The 11,464-nt window shown below is 27.2% G+C and overlaps 1 protein-coding gene across 1 annotated transcript; it reads right to left on the reverse strand.

The window, feature by feature from the left end:
- Positions 1–4,324: 4,324 nt before the first annotated feature.
- Positions 4,325–7,814, reverse strand: LOC129988280 (uncharacterized). The gene is made up of 3 exons (XM_056096835.1): positions 7,726–7,814; positions 5,432–5,827; positions 4,325–4,374 (listed from the first exon to the last, which is right to left on the reverse strand). The coding sequence occupies exons 1-2, from the start codon at positions 7,735–7,737 to the stop codon at positions 5,441–5,443; spliced, it is 399 nt and encodes a 132-aa protein (XP_055952810.1). The 5' UTR covers positions 7,738–7,814; the 3' UTR covers positions 4,325–4,374; positions 5,432–5,440.
- Between the last annotated feature and the right edge of the window lie 3,650 nt (positions 7,815–11,464).

The following is an 11,464-nucleotide window of genomic DNA, read 5'->3' on the forward strand; positions in this document are numbered from 1 at the left end:
GACACGTTTACAAGAATAAATATCGTTGTTACCGCATTATTCATAGATATAATACAGAGTTGACAATCCTTTTTGTTTCTGCTGTTTTGCTGTTCTGCTGAATATGCTACCGAATGAACAATAATGTTGAAAATAATTCATGGAGTAGAAGAAAGCTTATGAAATACGACATGTATATGAAAGTAAATTTATAATCATTTAAGCATAATTGATAGGCTTACTACACAGTTGATAATTCTTCTTCTGGCATTTAATAGAACATAGTTCTACTGAATACTCAGCGACTAAATGTTAAAAATAATTCACACAGTATTACTGAATGTTCAGATCCAAAATGTTAAAAATAATTCATGGGGAAGAGGAGAGCTTATGAAATGTGACATACATGCAAAATAAATATTTTCATTACTGAAATTTTAAAAGGCATTGATAATTTGATAATTCTTCACGCTTGATAATTCCCCGTTTGGCATTTAATAGAATGCAGTACTACTAAATGTTTGGATACTAAATGTTAAAAAAAAAAATCATGGAGAAGAACAGAGGGGAAATGAATGAAATGGGGCATATAAACGAAAGCAAATATTTTCTTTATAATAATTTTCCATCTGGCATTTAATTAGATAACTACTGAATGTTCTGCAGATAAATGTTAAAAATAATTGATGGTAAAGAAGAGAGCTTATGAAAAGTATAAGAAAAGTATTAAAAGAGTATAAGAAAATAAATATCGTCATTACCGCATCCTTAATAGGCATATTATATGGTTGATAATTCATCGTCTGGCATTTAATAGAATGCAGTGCAATTGAATGTTCACCTGCTAAATATTAAAAAAAAATCATGGAGAAGAACAGAGCTTATGAAATGCGGCATATAAACGAAAGTAAATATTTTCCTTATTACACGGTTGATAATTCACAACTTGACATTTAATAGAACGCTGTATTAATGAATGTTCAGCTACTAAATGTTAAAAATAATTCATGGAGAAGCAGAGAGCTTATGAAATACGGCAGTGTAAGAAAACATATATCTTCATTATGGCAACATTAATACGCATATAATACGGTTGATAATTCTCCGTCTGGAGGAGAATTCTATTCTATTCAGTAGTACTGAATTCTATTTAATAGAATGCAGTACTACTGAATGTACAACAACTAAATGTTAAAAACAATTCACGGTAAGAAAGACGGAGAATTATCAACCATATTATATGCGTATTAATGATGCTATAATGAAGATATATATATAAAACTTGAACGTGAAAATGTAGTATAAAATTAATATAAAACTAGCATTGTTGATTTGCTGCATTTTTTAGTTCATACACAATGATAAAAACATTATTTTAATAAAGGCATAAAGATTAATATTTTTAAATAGAAACAGATCGGCTTAATGGATTGTATCATTACATTTCACGAAATAAGAAATTTTGCAAATTAAAGCTGCTCTGAAATGCTTTTCTTTTCAACTGGGACATTAAATTATTCCACATAAGTTTCTAAATTCTTGAATGCATATGTGTAATTCAATTTAAGTCTATCATTTTTCTCTCTATTCTTCAGAAAATTTATTCAACGGAACTCTCAAACAATATGAAATATGAAATTCCTGTGGTACTAAGTGATGTTAATTTCCAGGTTAATATAATTTACTTTTTTAAAAATATTCTCCAACTGTGGAATATTAAAATATTAAACTTCCGTTCTGCCTTTTTTATAATTAAAATAAGGCATGAAACGTTAAAGATATAAAAATCGATTCAAATCAATTTCGAATCCTCTTGATTTTAGTAATATTTCATTTAAAAAAAATAGCATGAGAAACATCAATATATTCATGTTAAGATACATTTATTTTTAATAGTCATAGCATTTTGATGGAGTATGCATTAATGTTATTTATATAAGAAATAAGGAATAAAACTCATGTTTAAATGTTGTATAAAAAACTATATTCTGCATTTCAAAATTTATTTATTCCAAAAATGATTAAATTAATTTTTCTATGTTCTACTTAAGGCTGTAGTAATTAATTTTAGTTGTGAAAATAGATAGGTAAAAAATGGTAACATAATTTGGATAATATTCCGATGCATGTTCTTGAATATACATTCTTTCTAAAAACAAAATGAGAACTAAACTATACTTAAATTTTAAGCAGTTTTATTTTAATGTCACTTACAATCTGAAGTATCTAAGAATCAAAGAAATTTTGATTTACTCCCCCCCCCAATTTTCACTCTCTCGATTTTGTAGTGTTAAAAATAGTTACCAATAAAGACAATGTGCTGCCATCTGTTGCTGAAATTTTTTCCCACCGCATCATGGATTTTATATGTTTTATATTCTATGAGAGTTATTAATCTCCTAATCTCTAAACTATGCTAAATTAATAAAAGCATAAAGCTTAGCAAAATATCACTTCTTAATCTTCCATGGGACTCAGTGTCAACATAATTTTAGCGAATTTAATAAATCACAGTTATCAAAATATTAATGAGATGAAAAAAGTAGAAAAGTATTGTAATGAGGTTTAACTACAATATTTTGGAAATGAATAAGGAAATTAAACGGACAAATATGATAACAATCCTTTTTGAAAATATTGCATGTAAGAACTAATTACTAATTCTAATTTTTAAAGTAATATCTTTTTCAATTTGATTGTCATATATTTGTTTGAATTCATCAGCATTAATTTAAATTTTATAATCTTTCCATATCAATTTTTAATTGCGATGTTAAGTACAGTTTTTTTTTCTGAGATATTATTATGCTGTATAGCAAAATAGACTCCTTAATAGGCGAATTCCTGATGAATAATATAGGCAAATATTCTCTCGGCGGAGATGAGTAAGGTTGTCTTCTCAATCTAAACTGCTAAAATGAATTTTACAAAGACATTGTGTTATTTATTATCCAGTAAAAATGTTATCAGCGCAGTCTTTTAACATCGTCATGATTCATTTTTTAACTTTTTTTCTCAAAATGTCAGCTATGATCAATGTATAAGGCCACTGACAGCATCATAATTCTTTGGAGGAAAATTCTAAGATTAATATGAAGAAAATGAATTTCCAGAGAAATATGTATCCCAAACTTAAAGATAAAATGCGCATATCTCATTTATCTGCTCTAGGTAATAAGATGAAGGCCTTTTTCTCAAAATTTCTGAACAAATAGTCTTAAAACTATTCAAAGATGCCTTTTGTTTCATCTAAAGAATATTTTGGGATTGGTTGTTCTTGATAAGCTTCTTAATCTGAAAACCAATAAATATGCTGTTCATTAACCTTGAATGACTTCATCGAGAAAATGGTGATGCTATATATATAAAACTACCATTTTCTTGTTTTTTTCTGTTTGACGTATTGCTATTACCCCTAGTTTGATCGATAGTTGAGAATACAAAATCTTTTTAGAATAAAAATAAAATGCTTCCACTTCTACATTTTTGTTTTATTATTTCTTCAAAATTCACATCAGTAAAAGCAAGCTCAGTCAATTCTGTTAGGAATTTTCGTTTTCAAAAGCATCAAATTCCCATGAATTTGCTATTTTGTTGTTGAAAACTGTTATGGATACTCTGTTTATTAAATATTCTGATGTTTCATGTTTTTTTAAGAAAAAAGTATTTTATAAAGGAAGTAGAAAGTTTTTTTTTAATTTCCTTAGAATTAGGTTGAATTTTAAAATAGTTCTGCACTAGAGCAAAATTTCAACATTTCTCTCTAGCATATAGAGATAATCAAACGACAATTGAAAAATGGTTCTCAGTAGGTTACATTATTCTAATATAATTAGATCTAAAAATTATTAGATCTAATCTATTAGATCTAAATTTTGCTACATTTTTAACCAATCAATATTTTGCTACATACTAATTTAACGCATATTATACACAATAGAATGATCAATTACTAAATTTCTTAATAATTTTAGTCATTATGAGTTTTTCAATCACAATAATAGCTACTAATATCCCTTTATATTGCTACAACAATTTCTGTTACCATGACAACTGTTGCTCTCTGAGTATTCATTCAATATATCAGAATGAACTTTATTTTTATAATAGATAATTTACTAATTTGAGCATATTATATGAAGATTTTATTTGCTTTGCAGGGTTATTTTTTTTAAATAAGAGCAATTTATTAAATTCACTCCAAAACCACCAACAGATATTATGAGTTCAAGAATGTATGAAATAAAAAAATAATAATTAGGCATATTTCAAGAATTGAAATATATTTTATTGCTTACAGTTACAATATAAAATATCAAAACTATGCAATAAAAGATAATTCTTTCTCAGGTTGTGAAAGAATATTTCATTTGAGCTTCGGAATCTCAACTGCATCTGAAAGTAAATATAAAATTCATGCGAATCATAAAATAGATAAAACCTGCAATATTTTCAAAAAAATTACATTACTACATTGCCTTATGTGGTTAAAATTAAAAGGAAATTTGTAGAGAACCTTAGAACTGCTATTGAATTGTAAAAGCATTACGATCAAAGCCTTTCTGAGGTGAGTTTTGAATTATAAGACTGAATTTCTCCCACAAATGTTATCGAATTCATTTGATTTAATATATGCATTTTAAATTAGACCAAAGTTTTTTTTTTAAATTTAACTATAATGCTTTTGAAATTTGTGTATTTCATCTGTTTGATACCAAAAATATAACGTAGTTCTATATTACTGTAATAATAAATGTTTTCATGTATTTATATAGATTGATCTATATAAATTTCAATATTTATAAATTTCAATATCGATATAATTATTTCATGTATTTATATAGATCAACCAATTTAATTATATAGATCAATGATTTTCTCCACATAAATTTACAAAAATTTTCTTAGAACAAATTTTCATTTTTTAATAGATATTTTTAGTTTTCAATCAAAACTAAATGTGTCTTCTTCTGACATACAGAATATCCTTAATTAACTTTTAAAATGTTGCTATAAGCTTTAGAACATTAAATATCTTTTAAAATTTGCGTATAATTTTAAGTAAACATTTCATAAAAAGTTTTGTATGTGAAATGATATAAAGCATGTTTTTATCTGATGTACATATCGAAAATTCTGAATTTAATTTCTTTTATAATAAAGCCAAACTGAATGCTTTAATTATTATTTCTTTGGATGCTACAAAATTGTCTCTAAAATGAATTGTATGTTTGAAGTATACTCCCAGTTCGTTAAATATTTAATTTCGAAAATCGGGACTTAAAATAGCTCATTCGTGCAATTATAAAAAACAATATTTTTAAAAAAATCTAAATTTCAAAAAAAAATTAATTTTTTTAATTAAATGTTAGAGTAAAAATAATCGTTAGCAGATGATAATGTTATTATTCAAGGATTTTATTCGATATAAACAAGTTTAAAATTTTCTTACCTTATATTCTTAATAAAATTTCTTTCCGTATTCCAAACCTTTCTCAGTACCTAACTCTTTCCCAAAAACGATCTCATGGGCCAATTTTTCAAGACCTAGCTCTTTCCCAATACTGATCTCATGTGCCAATTTTTCAAGACCTAGCTCTTTTCCAATGCTGGTCTCATGTGCCGATTTTTCAAGACCCAGCTCTTTTCCAAAGCCAATCTCATGCTCTTTCTCCTTAATAAGAAGTGGATAATAATACAGGTATGGCCATGCTATCGCCTTCTCAGCTCCAAGTTTCTTTAATTCTAAACCATAAAGTCCTTTAAGTTTTTCAAGACCAGCTCCGTATTCCAAGCCAAGCATACCTTGAGCCGTTGAACATAAGGCAAAGATGGCAATGAAGACAATCTAAAATTTAATTTAATTACGTAATTTAAATAAACAGTTTATATATTTCAATTTATGTTTCAGTAACAATCTAAAAAATTTCATGTAAAGAAATTGTTTGTCCTCGAGATTCTGTCGTTGCGCTATATATTATAAAATAAAGCAGCTTTCTAAGTTATTTCAAAAGCTGTTTATCATTAAAAATGTTAAAGAAATTATAAAAATTGCATTAATAATTTTACGAATATTGGTGAGGTGGAAAAAATATCAGTCAAAAAATTTGAGTTGAATAAATTGTCTCTCTGTAAGATTCTGTAACTTTGCTAAGGAGTATGAATCAAAACTTTTTATCAAATCATCACAGAAAACTGTTTAAATAGCTCATTAAAAGATGCTTCCCAAAACATTTTTAAGAGATATTAATTAGTTCGAGATACTAATTAATAGTTAAAAGGCACATTTTATAGTTTAAAAATATAACTAAAAATCTTAGGAATAAATAGGTACAGCCGTCAACAAAAATAATAGGATACCTTTGTAACTTTGCTATTTATTATTGTATCTTCATAGAACTGGTGTTGATGGAAATGGTTCAAGAAGACAAACTTATTTAGATCGAAAAAGTGATTAATTGGCTAATTAACATATACACTTAATTAGTATCTCGAAATGTCCGCATTACGTCTACCAGTTGTTTTCGCTTAATCGATTGTTCATCATGAAAAAAAATGTGTAAGCTTCCAATGAAAATTTCAAGAGTTTTAAGGATTTGAAAAATGTCGCATCCAACATTAAATGAATCAGAAAACTTATAAGGATATTTTGGAAATTGTATTTCTGAATTTTTTTGGTTCCTTTAAGGAACATAATTTTGTTATACAAATTGATCAAATAAATTTTCATATTAAAAAGAAATAATATTTTTATAAATTTGAAAACACGGCTGTGATAATAAAACGAATTATAACACAGTAAAATTTTTACATGACATCATTATGATACTAAAATATAGGAATCCTTAGAATTACTTTCTTATCTGTAAATAGGTTTTTGAAATATTAAAAAAAAAATGCAAAGTTTTCACTATCGATTGAAAACACCTTGACATAGCTATTTGTTGAAGGATTGTATATTATTTCTAATTGTTTCCGTCGATCTGCTCTTTATGATGCATGAGTTTTAACTGCTGTTATAAAATTGCCATTGGGTAATTTGTTATTCAGATGATTTATATTTAATTTTTCTGTTATTAAAAACAAATATATTTAATAAATTGATATAAATGAGGTGGAATATTAAAAAGAATTTCATATTAGAAGAAAGAATGTTTGCGTTGCTTGATTGCGATATTTTGTAAGTCATTATTTTTTATTGTCTTTCTTTCGAAAATTTAATAATTAATAACTACATGAATGAATAATGCATATTTATGGCTTTTAAGTAATATACTATTACTGGATAATGTCACGCCGACAAATAGTTTATTTAAAACATTAAATCTTATGCATTCATGATATATATTGAAAGGTAAACACATAAAAGGTGATTTTAAAATGTTGGTTAAGAGCTGCTGTCGTATAAGAAATCTCGTTTTAACCAGGTTTTAAAATAATATAGTGTGACATATTCTTTTAAAAAATATAATATACTCTTTAAAAAATATTATTCATATGCAACATAATTTCTTCACGGTTATTGATAACAAATATAGCTTTCTTAATCTTTCTGTAAATTAGATCTTTAAATAAATTTCAATTTCGTCAGTAGACTTAATCAAAAATTTAATTTTTAGATTGATTAGATTTGATTTTAAGAATACGATACAATATATTACACTTTTATATATTAATAATAAAATTTTTCTAGTTTAAATAATAGTTAAGAAATATCAGTACGAAAATATATCAAAATAAACTTACTAAAGATCTCATGATGCAGCAAAACTGAGACAACTTGATACAAGAACCAGAAGGTTTCTTTTAAATGTAATATCCAAGAGACAATTTACTTCGTACATAAGGTTCCTTGATATTTTCTTGGTCTTATATAGTCACTAAATAGCACAAAAAACATATATAAAGAGATATTCAAGGAAATATAAATTTGTCTGACCTTTGAAATTATGTACTAGTGGATTATAGACAAGATTACTTTAACACTTTTCTTTTATGCCAAGTATTTCGAACTCAACTCTCAAGGTTTTCTCCGTTAATCTATTCTCCACAGACTTCAAAAGTAAAGTTAAGCTGACTTTTATCATCTTTATTTTTACAGTTATTTTATTAAGCTCAGGTATTATATAATAATAGAGTATCACAACACATTTTGTTCACTAATCTTTGTCTTTCCTTGTAATATAAACTTATTATCTGATCAGTGTAACGGAAACAGTTTTTATTAATTCTCATATTAACCGTTTAGAGATAATATTAATATGTTGCCCACTTCAGCTGACATAGCGCAATGAATATGTACTTTTTTTCTTCGGAGCATTTTTTTTTTCATTGCAAGAACTTTAACTTAGCTCAGATCATTTGGAAATAACTGATAATTACAAGAAATATAATAGTAAGTATAATGAGTAAGTACTTTATTATAATTACGTACTTTATTATAAGTAGAGTAATACAGTATAATGTATAGCTATTTTTATATGCTAAATAATTTTCCCGTTTTAGATGTTTCCTTTATAGGAAAACTACTTATTAAATGGTTCTTCTGACAGGACTTTGATAAAATTTCTGCAGACCATCGTTCTTGTACCCTAGAACCCAAAACTACCCTTCATTCAAAAGTTCACATATATGCATAACACTTTACCCATGTGTCATGTTAACATGAAAATTAATTTTCATAGAACTTTAACCTCACTGGGATATATTATAAGAAGAGTAAAAATTTTGAATGAGTTCATAGATGGGCTATCTAGATTTTTAAAAAAAGTTGGAAATGGTGGGGTGTAGAAATTTTCATTTCTCCTTTATTTTTTCAGATAGGAAATCAATAACTTTAATCGAATTAGAGTATCACATTAAAATGAGCAACTTTTGTATAAAAAGATATCCGATAGTGCAATTTCTTAGAAGCTAGGAACTGAAAAGTGATTTTCAACCCCTAACCCTCAATTCAATTCCTACTATTAATTTACTCTCGCCCTATATATATTTATATATCTTGTTCAAATTTTCAATCGTTAATAAAATACTTTTTATTAATTCTCTCAAGTTCAAATACATTTTTTTAAACTTGCAGTGAATGACACTTGATGTTAATACAGTTTTTTCAAATATTAATTCATTAATTGTTAAATTTAATTAATTTTTAATACTTTAAATAGAGTTTTAGCAGTTTGTAAAGAATGTTGAAAGCAACAGGCAGTAGCTCAATCGGTAAAATACAAGGATTGCAGTATTTTTCATATGAAGGTGGAGAATGCGAGTTCAATTCGCGCGAAACTTGGAATTGACTTAATTTTTTTTATATTACCTTTTTTTAACGTGCTCCATATTATTAGATTCAAAGAAATAAAAAAAAATGTCTACACTTATTTTCTTTCCTAATTTGAACTTGACGAAATGCGCGTGGACTAAAGTTGGAATAAAATTAAATAAAAATAAATAAACAGAAACATTTTTTAGCAACAGGATGTAAAAATGGTTAACTTTAAAGCACTCTAGAAACTAATTGGTTTGGTCAATTAAATGTGCCCATGGAGATTGTGTTAAATATTCATTTTGAAATAAATGTTGAATTGTGTGATGTCAATCAAGCCATTATCTACGGTCACTTCAACATATAATACTTCTTTGTTTTTCCTTAGGATTGATAGGAAGTCAAAAATATTAAATTAGGTGGTAAGTCAGCCATCTGACTCTCCGACCCGCCACGATGGCACACGGATTTAAACCATAGAAACTGAATGACCGGACCACCGCAGCAGCAATATGGGCGGGAACTGTGGTTGAGTCCTAACGGCCGTCACCGGCCACGGTACAACTCTCCCCGAAAGAAGTACGTCCCGTCATCGATGGGAGGAGTCAAATCCTCCACCTATTAGTGTACCCTCCAGGGTAACGAGATCCAACCACCATGCCTGAAGCATCTCATCCTCATTTCGAGGTGCCCCCCCGGGGGTTTAAATTAGGTGGTAAGGAATCACTCTTTCCCTACCAGCTGCAGAGTTGAATTTTTTTCATTAATTGAAAAGCTAATAGATTTAGAATAGGCTTTTTCATGGCAATGATTAAATTGAGCTTGAATAAACTGACTCTTTCGAACTGATTTTCAAAATTTCACTCTGTATTGTGCAGCAAAAAAACAAAAAAAAATGGAAATGCACTTTTCTTCAATGTTTTGTTTATTCCATAAAAGGATGCCGAGCTGATACGAGAGCTATTATCAATTTAAAGTATTCGTGTTGATAAACCAAGTGATAGACAAACAAATGGCATTATATCAATCGACAAATCTGATCCAAATACCCAACCTTAATTTTAATTATGTAACACATACCGAATTTGATTAGATTGTTATATTTTTGATTTATTGACCATATGTACATCGACATAGCCCTGGTAAGATGCAACTAGAAAAACCGCAAATACGATTTGATCCATTTGTTCTTTTTTAATATCTTTATAAAGAGTAATATGTATGATATATGAGATTAGAAACAAAAATGCAATCTTATTTAAAAACAGAAGCTCACTCAAACACAATGATGCAAAGAAAAATGAAAAATATAAATTCAGTTTCACATGAGATAACATTCCAAATAAAAGTTATCCATTTCAAACATTCAAAAAATCAATTTAAATTATATTCTCTTCTATTAATGAAACAAAAATTAAGCGTCTCTTTCTGTGTCTTTTGGTACTCTACAGACTGACTGTTTAATTTAGAATTACAAATGTTAGATTGAATGTTATTTTTAGGGTGGAAATGGAAGGATTATTTCTTAAATTTGAAATAAATAAAAAATTTGCGAAATTTTTGCGTTTTATCGCGATTGTTACTAAAGGAATTGTCGTTTTAATTATGTCAGTTTAATATTTGCGAAATGTTTTTCTCAAATTTCATCTATTCTTTTAATATTCTTTTTGTGCAATTTTCAAATTATATTTTGTTCTTGCATTGAAATTCAAACTATTTGCATAATATCAAATTTCGTGATATTGTTCCATTAAAGCAAGCAAAGGAGAAAAAATTCTGTTTAAAATTACTGTAATTTGCATGAGACAAAAGAAAGAAAAATTTCAATCTTTAAGAAGTTAGAAGATAGATGAACTGAGCAGTTGCACTTTTAATAGTTCTATAATAATATGGACTTAACATTATTATTGTGGTTCATGTACACAAGAAAGAAGATTGGTGTAAGATTATTAAACACGACTTTAATGACTATACCATTATGATGCTTAAAAACGGTTTGTTGAGAAAATCACTAACATAAAGCTACACACAGGTATTTAATAAAATATAATCAGCATTCCTGATAATCAAACTATTTACCTAAAGCGACTGGCATGAATTAATTGGAATTATTCGTCAAAGCTCTATCACATTTTCCAAAGATGTGTAAGCCATAGAAAAGAGATTATAAATATTGCAAAGGTCAAGAAATTGATTAATATATATAGGAACAAAAAATTTTCTTTT

This window comes from Argiope bruennichi, chromosome 1 (genome assembly GCF_947563725.1).
Source record: "Argiope bruennichi chromosome 1, qqArgBrue1.1, whole genome shotgun sequence".
In the NCBI taxonomy this organism is placed as follows: Eukaryota; Metazoa; Arthropoda; class Arachnida; order Araneae; family Araneidae; genus Argiope; species Argiope bruennichi.